Source organism: Larus michahellis, chromosome 2 (assembly GCF_964199755.1).
Source record: "Larus michahellis chromosome 2, bLarMic1.1, whole genome shotgun sequence".
Taxonomy (NCBI): Eukaryota; Metazoa; Chordata; class Aves; order Charadriiformes; family Laridae; genus Larus; species Larus michahellis.
This window is the reverse complement of record NC_133897.1, coordinates 38,132,883-38,150,773: the sequence shown is the minus strand read 5'-3', so window position 1 is coordinate 38,150,773 and position 17,891 is coordinate 38,132,883. Positions and strand designations below refer to the sequence as shown.

At 39.5% G+C, this 17,891-nt stretch overlaps 1 protein-coding gene across 1 annotated transcript in view; it reads left to right on the top strand.

Annotated features, from left to right (window-relative positions):
* Positions 1–17,891, top strand: part of JAZF1 (JAZF zinc finger 1) — a 199,354-nt gene that overhangs the window by 173,280 nt on the left and 8,183 nt on the right. Inside the window, exon 4 of the mRNA XM_074574921.1 lies at positions 16,843–17,012. Within this exon, the coding sequence (XP_074431022.1) occupies positions 16,843–17,012 (170 nt within the window). The remainder of the gene's footprint in view (positions 1–16,842; positions 17,013–17,891) is intronic.

Here is a 17,891-nt window from a genome sequence, read left to right as displayed (position 1 = left end):
CTGCATTTGAAAGATCTTACCTTTTCTTACTATGGCAAACTTCCTTAAAATTTCTTTCACTAGCCCAATCTCAATATTTATAAAAGTGACCCCATTTTTCTACCCACAGAAATAACCTAACTTTTCAATCTCTTTTTTTTTCTTTCTACTAAGACATGAAAGTAATAATTAATTTTAATTTGGAGTAAAAAGCATTTTGTAGGATTGGCCTTAACCTTTAAGGAATCTACAATCTATAGAGTGATACTGTGAGCAAATATGCCTAAAAATTCAGTACAGCAATACTTTAAAAAAAACCCTATGACTGAGACTTTCAAGTTAGTACTATTGATGTAGAAACCATTACATTTACCATGTGAGGATACTACTTGAAAGATAATTTAGTAGATCTGTAGTAACTGAGTAGTTTTTTAGATATATAGAGCATATTCTTAAACTGAAACCAAGACCGCTTTGTAACTGTGTCAGTAATCCTAAAGCTGCGGTTCCAGCCAGTTGGAACCCATCATGTGAAATGGGGCAATTTTTTTTCTAATAAATCATACTAGTGATGAAGCATGACTATATAATATGTGATTTAAAGACAGAAAGTGAAATTCAATGTATTTTCAATCAAGAGAAAAAATCAGCCTTCACCTAGTGGGTATTTTCAGAGCTTGGTGTAGTTAGAAGTACTTTCGATACCTAGTGTGACTGCATTCTTAAATATCTACAATGATTTTAAATATGTTTGTCCCATTTACATCATTAGGGAATAGCTTCTTAAACGCTTAAAATAGTGTGTATATGAACTTTTATTCAATGAAATTAATAGATTCTTCTAAGTCAGACTATTAATCTCTTTTCTTATTCAGCTGGATTTTGTTCAGGATTCAAATGCAACTACTGGCAAAATAGTGACCAAAAAATTACAGCTTCCTTCTTGTGTTAATGGGAGTTCTTGCTACTGATGAAATAATTTAGAGCTTCATTGGTCCCGCTATGGGTGACTAATTTACAGGGGAGGAAGGTCTGTGTCTTACAACTAAAGATCTCCTTTCTGCTCCTGCCAAAGGCAGTTGGGATTCCGAAATGAATCTGTAAGGATGCACCTTGTTTCTGGTCCATTAAGGACTTGTCTGTTGTGGGAGCTTTGGTTTTGGGAAGCAAATCAGTCTGTGGCAGTTTATGAGTTTTCCCAATAAAACTTGTTATTTCAAGTAATGTTATCTCAATGACATGAGATATCATTGCCATAATTCTGCTGTATAGCATTTGCCTTCATGGATAACTCATAAAGGAATCCCAAGGGCCTTCTCTTGAATCTGTTCCCTTTTCCAAGAATGCAAAAGTTGAAAGAAAACCACCCATTGTTTGCTGGTAATAGCAATCAAAAACACGATGGTAACCAGCCATTGAATTGGGCATTGAAATAGAGTAACAGGCATGCCAGAATCTAATATGGTTTAGATTCTAAATGTGTGTTTAATTTTTGTTACTTTAAGTTGTTTAAAAAATGCGTTGTCGTCTTGTAATGCAAAAGCTCGTTCCTTTTCATAGGTATCAAAGCAGCTAACATTTCAGTACAGTTTCCATATGTTATGCTTTCAACAATGAAGTAATCATATGGCACAGACAGCTCTTACGCAGAGTGCTATAACAGCACATTAAACAGAATCCAGCAAGAGATCTGCTCAGCTAAGCTACTTCATAAGTTTAAAGTGGACAGTAGAAATGTAAAATAACAGGGGTGCCCCCCCAATATGAATTGAGGACTGGGAGGAGGAGGAGTTAGGTGCTCAAACTTTTTTTTATTTATGGATGTGCTATTAATATGTAGCCAAATTAATCTGAATTTGTAGCAGAACTGCTATTTATGTCAGAATCTCTTTGGCTTCTGTCAGCAGGTGGCATTTCTGAACTTCATGTTAAGTAGAATCAGAGTAGACTGTGAACCATTAAATCCGCTATTCATTTGATAACGTGCAACAGCTTTTTCTTCGGGCAATGCAGATTGGCTCAATACTGCTGTGGCTAGAGAGAGCATGCTCTTTTGTGGTGAGCTTCTTTTTTTAGGGATAGTGTACTGCAAAGTATTCTTCAATTAAGATTTTAAAGGTGCTTGAAAGTAGACTTGGGAGTCAGGACAAGTCAGTGAAAACAAGTACACATAGATAGCTCTTCGAAAGTCATGCTACAAATCCAGATCATGTGCACTTAAGCACATGATTAATGTTAAGCACCTAATACTGTGGAGGTGAATGCCTGTCTTTGAGCACTTAACAAACATTTTGTCAGACTGGAATGAAATATTCTGTACTTGCAGAGTTGCAAGCTTAAATATTTATGTATGCACAAAAGCCAAACTTTAGCCATTCACTTCAAAAACTTTTCACCTGCGTTAGCATATTTTAAATGTTCAAGTTTAATTATTGCACCTTATGTTAATGTAGTGTAGTATCATGCGGATGGAATTGAAAAAATAATGAAAAGTAGAAATATGAGATCAAATCCCAGGGCTCTTTTATTAAATTGTTGCTGAGAAGTGGTCTGAGAGTGCTACATTTTTGTGTGTTTGACTTATGGGGTGTCTAGCATAGTAAAGCACAAATCAACCAAGTTCTACTGCAGCTTGAAAAAACACACTTTCAGATGTCTGAGGAACCATCTCATTAGTTGTTCAGATTGACAGAAGTTTCTACTTGCCTAATTGCCAGTTCAGAGACTGAAGAACTTGTATGCTATGTTTTTATTAAATATTAGATATATAGACCCACTCTTGTATAAACAGTATGGGCAAATAACTAAGCCATTACTTCACAAAATGAAGACCAAATTCTGTTCTCCAACATAATGAAAGTTTGTCTGAATGCATTCGATATTTCAGGCCTACAAAGTATGATAAAATCTGTGATAAAATATCTTGAGGCAACCGTATTGTGGTCTCTAGCAAAACCTCCCTCTGAGGGACTTCACTCATGCCAGGATTTCACATTTCTGTGCAGATGACGATAGAGAACTTTCTTTATAATTATTGGAGCCAAAACGGTTCCATCTAATCGCAGGTTTGGGGGCCTATATTAATCCTGCACGCTAATTAATATATACATATTTTTGCCCAGCATTTAGCAGTCTGAGGCACCTATTCTAACAGAGCCTTATGGGTGTTCTTGTAAAAAATAAATACATAAATAATAATTAAAAAAATAATGAATGGCATTGTGCAAAACAGTTGATCAACATATGAGTTAACTATAATATATGTGTGTGCTTCGAAACGGTATGAGATTTTAACATGAGCTTTTGGCTGAGGTCGTGACTGAGCATGAATAATAAGTAAAATCTGTGGCAGTTTCTAGTTTCTGCCTTAAGGAATAAAGCTATAGTAGGAGGTTTCCAATAACAATGAAAAATAATAAGTGAAAGTGCAATTATTTCCTATAGGGGTTTTCTTAGCACAGGTGGGATTTGTTCCCAGCAACAGCTAAAAGATGTTTTTTCAGAGCTAGATGCCACATTCCCCTTCTAGGGAGTCAGGGTTTAACCTTGTACATATTCAGCTCTTTCTGAAGAATGCTGAAGTGCTTGTCTGTACTTGGCTAAGCGCTTCAGAAATGGATCTTTTTTTTCTAGCAGTCGTCTGCTGTCAGGTGGTTGTCCAGATTCCTTAGAGAGGCAAGAGTATGTATTATATTGGTTAGTCACTGACAAAACCAAACCAAAGCAAACCAAAAGAATTGTGTTCCCAGAACATACTGAAACTTAAGCCTGGAGGATCTTTGGAGCAAGATGATGTCATATTGCATGCACGAGCAACAGTGCTGTTGTCATATTTCAGGCGTGACTGCCTAGCAAATAATAATGACTAACTTATAGCCCCAAATCAAACAGCTTGACATTATCATGAAGACCAAGAACATTATCTAAGTCAAACCTGCACAAATTGATGGCTCAGTGATTTCCAAGTACAGCTAGATTGTATGGAAGTAACTGTTTCTTGATGTCCCAAAGCAGTTGGAGAGGTTTCCTCTTCTGAGGGACCACCAGCAGACTCCTGTAACTGTTTTCTTGATCAGTTTTCATGGAATTCTGACAAAGCAGTGGCCATAAGTAGAAGTAACTTCCAGTGATGGATTAGCTTCTTATATTTACTGTTGGAGATAAACAATTAACACCCTATAGGAGCACGGGGGCTCTAGCACCAAGGTGATGCTGAGGGTCAAGAGTCAGGAGGTGAAGTGGAACAGGTGTGCAGAAAGGAAAGGGGAGAGAGATTTTGCCTAAGAAATCTAAACAGGACAATTGTTTACAGACCGAACTGTTCTATTTACGTTATTTCTTTTTTACCTCTGATCTACCAAAGAGTATCTTGATTTTTCTCCTTTGTACCATTTTGTTACATGCCATTAATGAAATTAAGCTGTGGGATTACCTGGGTACCTGCTCTGCAGTTTGGCTGGGCCCTAAAAGGAAGGATGAGAGTTGGCCCAGGCTTGATGGCTGTTTCACTTACAAGGGAGGTCGTGGTGTCCTTTTTTTGTCTCCTAGGCAAAACTGGAGACTTAAGGACTCTGCAAACCCCAGCTCCCATTTTCGTTACAGGAGTTACCTGGTTTGTTTTACAGTGGGTTTGGGACTCCCTAAAGGCCACTTCATTCAGTGCAGATGGACCAAGTGAGAGAGGAGTGTTGGTGAAGCGTTTGCAAGGAGCATAGGGCCCCAAGTGCGTGACTACAGTTCTTTCAAAGTCCTGTAGCTTTTGGGGTGCAGGTTCTGGAGTATTTCTGCAGGGTTGTGCTAGACAAGCCAACTCAACGCATGACTGACTGTCTTTACAGAGGTTTGGGTTTCCCACTGATCCAAGGCTGTAACGTTGTAAAGATGGGGCAAAATGAGGGGGATTCTCCCGTACCTAACCTTTTCTACGGTTTTCACAAGAACACATATCATGATAACCTCCCCTGCTTAGTCCTTTTTTTAACTCTATCCTAAACTAACTTATAACCTAGAGTACAAAAAGGCCTATACTACATTCACAAAATGAAATTATTTTGAAGTGGTGCTTATAACAATTGAAGTTACTTTTAAAGCAAAAAGGCCATTTGTAACCGTATATAGAGGAAAGTAAGATCGAGGTAAAAATAGCTGATGGGTGACAGTAGGGCTGTGCTGTGAGGGGAAAATACATCACGGCTATTTGTTTTAATCACAATTCTTCTCATAGCTGTCCTCTGCATTTTCTGTTCTTCCTTTTCCTGCATAATGCATGCATTTCCCTTATAATTCTGTTAAATTTCTCATTTGCTCTTTAACTTGGCAGTAAAAATGTGGTGAGCCCAATTTGCTATAAAAATATGTTCTGGGAAGACTGACACAGTTCTCAGATTTTGTGCTTTTCACTAGAACTCTGAATCTTGCCTGAGGAGAAGGCTCATCAGAAATTTAACGCTGCATCTTATTTATCTCATCTCGCTCGCTACAGGTATAGCTTTATATGTAACCTCCTGCTTGTTGTACTCGGTCTTCCCAGCCCCTTCAGAGCATTCTTGTTTGATACAGACATAAATTGCACTGGCAATTGTAAAGCTACTGTGCTGTAGAATTGCATTTTAGTTGCACATACCTGTAATTAATTGTATGGGAATTTTCACAGTACTCTCCCCAAGGAACAATTTCATTGAAAAGTAACCGAGTTGTCTAGACTATAGCAACTCATAAAATCATCACTAGTTTGGGTTTTTGAGCTACAAAGCAGCGATAGAAACATGGCTTGTAGATTTAAAGTACTTCCAAGCACAGGAACTGTTTTATAATCCCCATCGTAGTAGTCTAACTCGGCAAAGCATTTTTAACAGGGTCTAGAACAGAAAATGTACAATAAGCTTAAAGTAAAGATCATCTTTGTGTTAATTTGTGATAGGGTTTTTTGATGTAGAAGCACACTTGCTGCACACGGACCTTTCTTCCTCCAAATGTGTAAAAAATATACATTTTGTAGAAAGCACATTGTGCCTGTCTTTCGCAGCTTGTGGTGTAACTGATTTAATGTAGGAATAGGTTGACACTCAAAAAGGAACTTCAGTGGTTCAGGGTAACAATGACGGTATTCATGTTTGTGTGTTTATACTGCAAGGGCCAATTGGTGGAAGGATTTATTTTATTAATTTTTTTTACTCTTTAGCTTTATAAGTAATCTGCTAATTACCTTGAAAATTGCTAACTGAAAGCACAAATGTGTTTCAGAAAGTTGGAAACTAGTTGGGCACATAGAACTTTTAGGTGCTTATTTAAATCATGTCTATGTATATGCATATATATACACACATATATACATATATATAAAAAACATTAAATTGCAAGACTGAACAGGATGTATTTCTACTATTGTAGTGCTTTGAGAACTGAAAAAATTACTCTATTTGTACTCATGCTGTACGTCTGCATGCTGAAAGCAGTTACGGTTTTCAAGGAGTTTTTACAGTGCCTAGCAAAAAAAAAAAGCATACTTATTTAGGCCAGCACTTCAGTGTGCTGAAGATGGTGAAACTTAAGTAAATGTTTGAGTTTTCCTTGCACTGTAGCCAAAGCAAATCAGAAGTAGAAAAAAGCAAGGACTAACTAACTCACCATTTCACACTTGATGACTTAAAACACAGAGAGGTTTATTTCACTGGGGAAATGGTGTATTATGAGTCGATGTTACCTAGTATATGATCATCAAAATTATGTAAAATTCTAGGGAAAACAGGGTGGTTTGTAGATCTTGTATGTTACTAAGGAACCTAAAGGCTATGAAACATTTGCTGACCTCAAAACTACATATTCTCTTGTCTCTTTAGTGCTTTTGGCCTGGCAGTTGAAAAACACCACCCTAATTCTTGCTGAAGATGAAGCCTGGTGCTTTGTCCATGCCTCGCATAGGCTCCTTCTTGTAAGGTTTTTCCATATATAGTCAGTCAGCATCATTCATGGCAGTTTCTCAGCACTTCTGCCTCTAATGCCAAAGGATACAAGAAGCCAAGGGGCAATGGAAAATAACAACTTGAAAAGTGCTTTCATTTCAACTTTGTCCAGTGATATATAATCTGAAACAACTCACACCTGCTAACATATGTCTTGTACACCTGATTGAAACAGAGATAGCCTCAAATAAAGGTTTGTGACAACATACCAGGCACAGTGTTGCAGATTTAATTTTATCAGAATTATTTTTTTTTAAAAAAAGAGGAAACACGACTCCCCACTGAATGTGTTCGTATGTTTGGGTGTTAAAAATGCATTTCTTTCTCAGAAGCCCGAAGTAGGATTTATTAAAAAAACTTATCAGCTCTTCCCTGTAGATTTTGTGCGTAGGCAGGATGACAAAAGCCTTGATCCTGGCTCAGTAATCAATAGGCATTTTAGTCCTTACTGGTAGTTCTGAGTATTGTCATTAGGGCTATCTTTCAAATTGTGCTGATGGAGTTTCTTAAATCTAGATGGTCAGAGCATTTAAAAGCAGGTAGAGAGAAGCGTTAAGTATATTTCTGTGCAAAATAAATCCTCCCACCCTTCAGTGCATTGAAGTGGAGAATCTGCCATTGCCTCCCTCGGTGCTGGTCAGGGGTTTGTACCCTCCTGGGGCTAATAAGCACAAAATTCCCTCAGCCCGAAGCTGCTGAAAGAGCGCTGAGCTGCCCTGGGTCTGTGCAGCTCCGCCGTACCCTGGTCCTCCGTGGGCAGCCTCCCACGCCATCCCTTTGGCATGATTCAGCCCATTCACACATCAGGAAGGTCTAAGGTCCGGCCCAGGAGCATGCTGGAAATCCCCACGTAGCTGAATCCTGCTGAAATCAGCGGCGTTCCTCCTGTAGTGAGTGCTACCTGCACAGTGATAGCAATTCCATGGATTGGAGCCTGGTGGTAGCTCAGTGCATCCTTGCTGGGTTTGTGCGCTGATGTGCGCAGTCGGGGTGGGTGAGGACTGTGTGCATTAGCAGTTTTACAGCCTGCACTGTAAGTGGCTGAATAGCTTTTGTACAGCTGTAAAGCATGTTTAACCCAACGTTATAAAACGCGTCTCAAATGTATTTTCATAGCTTCATAAACTGTAGTTCATTTATGTAGGTACTTTTTATTGTAATCCTTTATCTTAAACATGAAACTGTTTCCTGATACGGTTTCTATTTTTTTCTTTGGTTTTATGAAAAAGGGGAAAAGAGAAAAGAAAAACTGCCTTTTTGTTACATGCATCAGGAGAGTCCTTAAGTACAGTAATAGTGCCCTGAACTTGTATTTTTGTATTTCTAACCTCAGAATGCAGGCCTAGCAACTAAAAAGCCAAAATAACATTAATTATGACTGTTCTTCGCTGGGGTTTTTGGAGTGTGTTTGGAACAGATGTTTGGGGGGAGAGAAGGGGGGAGGAAGGATGGATTGTTTCTTTTTCTCAGCCCCAACTGGTTTTAATTCTTTCTTGAACATTTTGAGAATATCTTTAAACATTTGCCAGAGTTCAATTAACATCCCGTGACTAAAGGTGGAGAATGTCCTACTTTGTTTTTCTTCAAATATATACCTGCTCTTGCTGCTCATGCCAAAGCCAGAGAAAGAAAGGATTCCAGCTGGCATAGGTTTTATTACTGTTACATTAATTTGAAGGTTAAGCCTCAAGTTGGGAGGGGTCTGCTGGATTGATTTATTTATTTACTTTTTTTATTTTCATTATTTAAAAAAAAGTGCCGTGTAAAACACTGCCATTTAATTACAGGAAGGTTATGCTCTTTTTTTGGTGAGTGTTTAACAGCTTATTCTTGTTTATATGAAGTTGTAGAAATCTAGTTTTAAAATATGTTTAAAGTAGAGATTGTGTTCTTGGGTTTATCATGTTTTTCCTGTACTATGTATAAACAGAAGATTGTACATTATTGAAAGCCCTTTTTTGTGGAAAACAGGATTGGGGAAAAAAGTTTATATAAGAATGCAAAATAACTTCCCGAGACTATTGGCGCAGTGTGGCCATAAAACCTCAACAGCACATTGTGCAGTGACATTATAACAATTTGCTTTAGCACCTCTGCGGCGTTCTCAGAAAGTCCTGTTCTACAGAACACATGCCATGGTATCAGTTGACTGTTTTTTCCAGAATTGGTTCTTTACATGCATGTTTTTGTGATTAGTTGCTGTTTCGCAAGTAATTGAAAGTGGAGAACATTTTTTTCTTGTTTAGCTTATTACATATATGTTTTATTTGCATACATTTATATATTCAATAAGTCGTAACATATCTGCTTATATAGGTGTGCAAGCTCCTTTTAGTGGATTTATAATTTCTGGATTGGGATTTTCTGTGGTTTAAAGACTGTTCTTTGCTATACCAATATCAAGATACCGATATATCAAGATAGAAAATGGCACACAATTGCTCCTGAGGCCGGATAGAGTCCAGCTGCTCTACCAACCTCTATATTGGCTCTGGAGGACCATCTTTTTTTAACCCAAGTGTTATTAGTTCTTTTTCTCTTGTAGCCCAAAATGGTGAGCAGATATCATGTGTAAATAATACCCAATTTTACTGACAGTGAATATGTAATACTAATGTCATACTAATAGTACTTTAAATAAAAACCTTTATGTTTATTTTGTACCTTTCTCATTTTAGCTTTACCTCCAGGATTTTAGGATGATTTCCCATATGGGCTAGCTCAACTGAAGTCATTCTATGCAAGTATACAGTATATTTGGTTCTGTGTTTTACCTATAGGATCTGAAGTTTCTGCATGCTTTACAAAGTGAATTCAAACCTTGTAATTGAATACATCTTCAATCAGTTGAAATACAGCGTGAGTTTACACTGAGCATTTAAATGAAACCTAAAGGTGATTTGAAATGTTGGAATCGACCTATCTACCATTTCATTTAAAACACCAATGTTATCCATGGGTTGGGTGCGTAACTGTTTGTGGGTTCGTCCTGTTTGAGCTACCGCCCTCCGAAATAGCTGTGGAAAGAATCTTTTCAGACTGTCTCTGTGCCTGTCTCTTTGACTGACTGTTACAGTTGCCATTTCGGTGGCGACTGTGAGAGAGGGTAGAGGATGCCCAGAAACATCTACGTATATCTTTGCTTGCGTAAAGGTTCTTTTCTTTGGTACAGCAGACCCCAGTGGCTAAAAGCTACTCTTCAAATGATGCAAACAAACAAGAATTATTTTTTTGTCTAACTTAGTTTCTCTAGTGCTTTTAAGTACCTTGTACATAAAAACGTTAAAAACCATATTGCTCTTTGTATTTGAATCCATATTCACATCATTATATGAGGTACCTTTTTTAAATTCTCTTGGTGCTTATTTGCTAACTGAGCCTTGCTTCATCCAGAGACAATAGAAAATTAGTTCTTCTGAGTAGTAATAGTTCCTAAACAGCTCATTATTTAGCGCTTGATACTTGATCTGAGCTAGGAGAGGACTGGAAGGGAAGGGTGGTTTCTCCAGAAGACATTTTTCTGGCCAAATCCTGCTCTGACTAGAGCCACGAGGAAGAGCAGGATGCTGGCAGCGGCAGGCGGCTGAAGTGCGAGATGAGGGACGTGCTCCCGGCGCGAGCGTGTGTGAGAGCAGCCCGGCAGCAACAGCCGCAGACCACACAGCCCGCGGGACCCGCTGCGCGGGGGCTGGCAGCGGCCAGCAGGACATGCCCTGCGCCGCCCCCGTTTCCCCCCTCCCCCAGCTCGGCCCAAGGCCAAGTCAATAATAAGTTGTAATTGTTATTTTGATGGCTCTTTTGTGATCGCACAGAGGGATGGAGGTCTCTGCCAGCCTTGGCAAGGGCCCATTTGACAAACCATAACCATCTCAAGCAGCTCCCTCGAGTGACAGTGGAGCTGCCAAGCATGCATTTGGCTTTGAGAACAGATTTGCCTCTCCTCTCCCAGGAACGAGGTTCAGAGATATTTACTGGGATAAGGAAAAAACTTTTAACTGTGTGTACTTGCGCCCATTGGCTGAAGAAAGGCTCCAGCCCTCACCGTGGTGAACCTAGCGCTCACTTTATGTAGGTGCTTTATCCAAACACTGGAATTGCACTTGCAATCTAAAATACCAGTGTCTGTAGCGGTACACAGGGCTCTGTTTGAACTACCCTGGGTTTTCCTCAGTTGTATTACATACGTGTTTACATCATCTTCATGCACGTGAAGGATAAAAGTATTTTTGAAAATACAAGAAATGAATCTGAATGGAACTTTCTAAAGACTTGCATAGCAGTCATGATGCATGTTATTTAACATATTGTATTGTTTTTGTTTTTCGTTGCCCCTAGCATTTATTTCCTGTGCTTTATATAAAGGAAGAATACTTCATGTTGAATGACTTGATAGGTCTTTAGATCAACAGTGAGTATCCGCTGTGGGAACGTTCTCCCTGCTGGTGAGCGTAGAGGAGACTGCGTGCATCCGTGGGCACAGAGAGAAGTTTGACAAATTCATAAACGTGCTTTAGTGTTAGGCCAAAATTTCACATAATATTAATAATTCACTTTTTTTTTATCAAGGAAGCTGTCACAATATATGGGAAGGCAAACTTCTCTTAGCATAAGAAGTGCTCTCATAAAACTGTTCCTATAAAATACAAACTGCACGTCCTGCACGGGACAAAGTGTGAAGCTAGATTTTCATGAGAGATCATTGGAATTACCATGAACTTTCAGTGACACTAGCAATGTTGGTTCCCACTGCAGTAAGCTATTTGCTCATAGTTATTCATTGTATACTTAAATGTATGCTTTCTCCTCACAAAAATAATTGGCAAGGATGTTTTGGGTTTGTTTTTCATCATGGGAGGAGAAAGGAAGGACTCATAATGTTCTTGATCAGAGGTCAAGATAGATCGTATTCATTGTAATGGCACACACAGCTTGTGCTGGTTTTAATCAGCTTTGCCTTCTTTATATTTCAAGGCACAGTATAGCCATCTTTAGATTTAAAAAGTGACATAACTACAAATAATATGCACCTGCTAGAACCAAGATTTGTTCAAAGTTGAGGGCAAAAATCCTTTGTAAATCTCATGGTGGAATGAATTCACTTAGGCAAAAGGCAGAATAACTTGGCTACAGTGGTGTGAATACTGATTAAACCCCAGAAACGTAAAAGATAAGGCTCTGGATTTTCAGCAGTGTAGCTGGGATGTTGTCTGTTCCAGAATGTCGAATGATTAACACTCTGCAAAACGTTTCTGAGCTATTTAAATTACTGACTTCATCTACTGGAAAAAGTAGTATATGGGCATTCGAGAGGCGAGATCTTTGCTGTAGGATTAAGTGATGTTCTCGCTGATAGCAAAACTGACTGGAAGAAGAGGCAGAGCAAATCTTTATGGTGCAACTTTGCTTTTCATCACCCTACAAAGGCTTCTTACCATGCAGGCAGTAACCATAATCCCTTTTCATGCGTTCACTTTTGGCAAATAAACTGCTGTGATGCAGACAGCCTTTGCATTTGTGATAAGTTGTGTTTAAACACAGCATAAAGATTAAAAGAGAAATAATTTGACAGAATACTTTGTGACCCTGTATGTTTTCTGTCTTTTCCTAACTGGTAATTTTATGTAAACCTGGCTGTGATACGGCATACTATGCCAGCTTTGCCCAGTGGTGTCTGCCTCAAGTCTGTGCCCACCTTGAGTCCATATCCACCAATGGAGTCCACCTCCTCTTTGAGGAGCAGTGGCATTGTCTCAGCATGGAAAATTCCAGAAAAAAAAAAAACCAACCAAACTAGCATTCTTTCCTTGCCTTTGTTTTGTTTTGTTTCAATTTTTAATCCGCTGGGGGCAGCACAGATGAAGTGAGCCTTTTGGCAAGGCCACTGGTGTGAGGAGAGGGGAAGTGGCTTCGTGGGCCAGGACTGAGGGAATATTGCATGCGAGGGTGGGGGCAATGGTAGGAAGATGTTACTGAGCCATTTGGACGATAAAGCATTGGGTTTAGGTTAGGCTGAGGTAGAACTATGTAGGGTCTCTGAATGAAAGCCAGATGATGAAACTGGATATGGTAAAAAGCAATAAGCTAGGAAGGAGCCTCAGAAAGAGCATTGCCAGAGGAGGGAGGTGGAGAAGGCAGTTTTCTTGCAAGAACTAGTATTTAGTTACGGTAATAGTATTGTGTATTTGTGTATCACCTTGCGGAAAGCATGTACTTCTCTATCAGCCTTTCACCTCCATATATTTAGACGTTTCTTCTTAGAGAAATGCGTGTTGTTGAGTTTTGGGGGAGTTTTTTTGCTGTTCAGACTTCTGAAGCCTAATTCTGATATTTTTCCTTTGAGTACTGGTGGAGGGGAATGATCAGTCTGCCTTCCAAGCAAGCCGAGAAACGGTAAAGCCGTTACTATACACGTGCTACAGGAACGGCTCTGCTCAGTCCCCCAGAAGGGCAGCGTGCCCCAGCAGAGCGTCCTGTTTTCCATGTGCATGGCAACGTCCAAGCAGAGATCAGTGAGCCAGCTCTCTCGGAGCTCTCTTAAGAGTTATTGCAAATACTTGTCCAAGTCACACAGTTGTTATACCCTGGAACAGGCCATAGGTTAGATGCAAAGGTGCTTAATTTTATTTTTTTTTTTCCTTTTACAAAGTAAACATTTACAATTATTATTGTGAAACACCAACCAAGTTTAAAAAAAAAAAAGAAGGCAAGCAAGCAAGCTATATCTTGATCAAAGTGCAGTGCTGGTCGCTTCCCCTTCAGCGCGCTGCTGGTACCCTGGCGAGCTGCCTGAAGGAGCCAGCGGCAGCCGGGGGCTCAGGTTGCAGCAGTTTGTACACCTGACGTGTAGCTGAAGGCCAGGGACTCCTGCTCGGCGTGGGAACGGCTTCGCAAAGCTACCGTCCTCGGCCTTACAGTACTTAATTAAAATACCTCGTCCGGGGGCTGTTTATTATGGCAGCACCAACCTGTGTGTTTGGTTTTTTTGTTTTTCCTCTTCTTTTTTTTCCCTCCCCCTCTCTGATGTGTTGCACGCGATCAGTGAGGCACCACATGGGTTGCTGCTCTTAGACACTGACAACTGAGGAAATTAAATTCTGAGGCGGAATCAGTTAAAAGCCTGACTAAATCAGTGTTGTTTTTTCTATGGCAACTGAAACAACATAATTATTTAAAGGATAAATTTTTATTGCTAATGAATTTTTTTCAAGACAATAAGGTTTTTTGCATTTTGTTTATACCAGGACTCTCTTAAATGTGTTTTGGGATTTTTTTTTTTATTTTTTTTTTTAAGAGAGTGCAAGCAATTGAGTTCAGTGGGACACTGTTAGATAAAAGCAGTGATAGACTGCAGTTCCAGCTTTATATAAAGTAATATGCCTTTCAGGTACTTGGCACCATTATTATTACTGTTTTGTGCAAGAAGAAATATATATTTGTATGGTTATTCGTACTTGAAAAAGCTTATCATATTTGTAAAAACCATAGTGACAAGCTTGTATTTAAAAACTTAAGACAATGGAGCATTCACTTGTACTGTTTAAACAACTCTTTTGACTCTACTAGGCAAAATCTTGCATTTTTGTTCAGGTAAGCTAATTAAAAGAAAACCGTAAGGATGGTCTGACCCCACAGATGCTTACGCATGTATTTTATTTTTTTCTGCCTCCCTTCTTCAATGTGTCTACCTAGAAGTGAAGCATGGGCAAAAGCTGTTACAGAATTGGGTCTTACTGTACAAGCTTACTAGAAAAAATAAAAGGATGCCCTGCAAGTACAGGAAAACTTGGAAATGCATAATTGGAATGGTTGCTTCTTCTCCCTACTGTTCTGTGTATATACCATATTGCATATTAAGTTTTATAGACCACTGATTGTTGTTTTATAAAAGCGTGCTCCTGGTTACCACTAAACGTAGTGATATCCTTAATAGATGTTGTACAGTCTCAAATGATGTTTTCTTTGGGAGGACGAAATCCTATTTGGGAGGAGATCACCCCTTCTTACGAGGGCTTATAAGGGGGGTGATTATAATGGCAGAAATTGTTGGTGTCAGTGTTCGGAATTGTTGTATATTTTCTCATCCTGGGAGTACGTACATGTGTTTACAATAGGGTTTTCTGTTGCATTTGCTTAAAAAAAACCCACTGAGCTAAAAAGTTTGAAAGGAACAGCTTGAGGAATTTTTTCCATCAAGATACAATCAAGGACAGGAAATCATAGAAGCAGAGTTGTGGTTTTGCCTCCATTTTTTTATTAGTTAATTAAACTATAACAACTCTTAACTTCATTTTAGGTTAACTGTTCCTAGAGTTCAGAAATATTTTAAGAGGTCAATAATGCTTTCTTTGGCTTTCGCTCATTCGGTGTGGGATAAGGAGTCGCAGTCAGCAGGGCAGAGTTTTCCAGATGTGCTGCAGAGCGTGTGTGCGTGCGCTCATGTCGACAGTTGTTGACGGTGGGAAACCATCCATCTTTCCTCATCTGCGCACCACCCCGTATGGATGAAAACCACAGGAAAGAAACGTGGATAGCCTGACATCTGTAAGCAAACTTACAGTATCTGATTAAAGCTCAGGAGCCCCCAGTACTTGCAGCTACCAGTTGACATGCGTTTTTACTCAAGGATGGAGATGTGCCGAGTCTGAGTGTGAGAGTACTGGGGGAGGGGGAATCTGAAGGGAAAAATTTGAGACAATAAGTGTGCATTTAGTTTTCGCCAGAAGCAAAAAAACTCCAAAGACCCCATTGTACGTTGCAGAATGGGTTTTCCCTGTGAAGTCGGGACATTTCTTTTTTAAAGTGCCATAAGGCAGCTGTCTGCATTTTCTTCTCGGTGGGTAGAGCTGCTTAGAGGCGTGCACTTAAAGGGCATATGAGGGAAGCAAATAGAGCCATGCAAGTGTCACATAACTGTCTTTAATAACGGGAGCTATTCCAGCACTTGGAGCCAAATCGTCTTTCAGCAGAAAGGATAAAATTGAGCAGAGCTGGAAAAGGGAAAGAAGAAAGGGGAGGGGAAACACAGCACCACCTCCTGCTGACACCACAGAAGTTTCCCTCAGCTTTCCCTCTCTCTCCCTCTGTGCATATATTTTCTTTTTAATCAGCTGGGGCTCTTCCCTCCCCTGCTTTTTTTTTATTTTACTGTATTTTTATAGTTGGAATTCTGCTTTCCTAATTTCTCTTGTTTCACATTTAACTTCTTCAGAGTTATTGCAATTAAAAATAATAAATAAACTCAGCACCAGCTGCTCAAATGGCTGTCGTAGCATATCTGGAACATAATGCGGTCTGTTCAGGGCAGCCACACAATGCAATTTATCCCCACACCTGAGGGAATGAATTTCACAACTATAATTGCTACAATATAATTCTTATTAATGTTGTGCTATAATTCCTATTAATTCCAAAGGGCTAGTAAATGCATTAGGACTTGTCAACATATTATTTTACACTGTTTATGATCTGTAGAATTACGCTCTTCAGTATTGTATTGCATAAAGAAAAGCCTTAAAATTAGCTTTAATTGCAGGGGGGGAGAAAAAAACCCACATTTTCTGTTCAGGCACTGGGAAAGAAGGAAGGATCCTGGTGTTTGAGGAGTAATGAAACTGCATTTTAAAATCAGTCCTTTGAACTTTCTCTGCCACGCAGTTAACAGTTTATGAAGATATATTAATAATGCCTGTCCTGGTTATTAGAAAAAGAACCGCTGGTGTCTTTATGAAGGAATAAATAACTATAAGAAAGATAGGTTTATAAAATTAAAAAGAACTATCTTCCAGCAAAGACAAAAGTGGGGAAATTACAAGTCATTGTAACTGATGTAATAAATGCAGAATGTGTTATCTTGCTGTGCTCTTATTTATTCTTGTTTTATCTCACTACCCCGCTTTTCTAGGTAGTGAATATGACGAGGAGGAAGTAGACTATGAAGAATCAGACAGTGATGAGTCCTGGACTACAGAAAGTGCTATCAGCTCTGAAGCTATCCTTAGCTCAATGTGCATGAATGGAGGGGATGAGAAACCTTTTGCCTGTCCTGTTCCTGGATGTAAAAAAAGATATAAGGTAAGCAGTAGTGCAGACCTACCTTATTTCTCACTGATGTAGTGGAGGGGGAAGGGGGGGGAGGCCTCTCAAATCAATTTGTACCTTTCTCATTTAATAGACTTTTCACATTTATTTTCATGGTGTTTTAGCAGAGTGCATATTTTATTCACTGGTTTCCTCTCAGGCACAGCCAAGTTATTAGTTTTACAGAGGATGTAGCCTTTTGCATCCCTGCCTGTCAAGAGAGATTACATACAGTGACTCGTTTGCTTTACACATTTGAACTAGCTTGCTATTATTTAGACAAATTAACTGCAGAATGCAGGAGGTACTACCAGCAAAATAATCTCTTGGGTCCCTTTCAGAGACACTAAATAAAAAGCTTCTGCCCGTAAGTGCCAGAATTAATTCCTTCTGCTTAGCTGCTGGAGATGTGGCCTCTCCTTGAGTGAGGCTGTGCCCAGGGTACTTCTCCTGGCCAACGTGATGTGCCAAAGGCTGGTGGTTAATGTTTTGCAAGTCAGAGGTCACCTCGGGAAGGCAGGGCCTCGGAGAAATTCCGGCATCATTCCATCCTGGGTCTAAGTCCCCGTGACCCACCTGCACAGATGTCATTGTGTCCAGCCCCACGTGCAGAGCGTGCTTCCCTCTGCGTGACAAACTAGGAAGTAATTTCCCCTTTGCACCTTTCTTAATTACTATCCATCATGAGAAATTTTTGTTTGTTTATGGTAGTAAAGCATCTTTAACTCTGAACCTTGAGCTGGCTGGTATAGAACATGCCGTGATGTTGTGAGGACAGGAGTATTGCTTCATGTGAACCGGTGCAGAGACAGATGAAATTGTATTGAACAGCTTGGACTTCAGTATGGTGAAGTGGTGGTTGGGTTGTTTTTA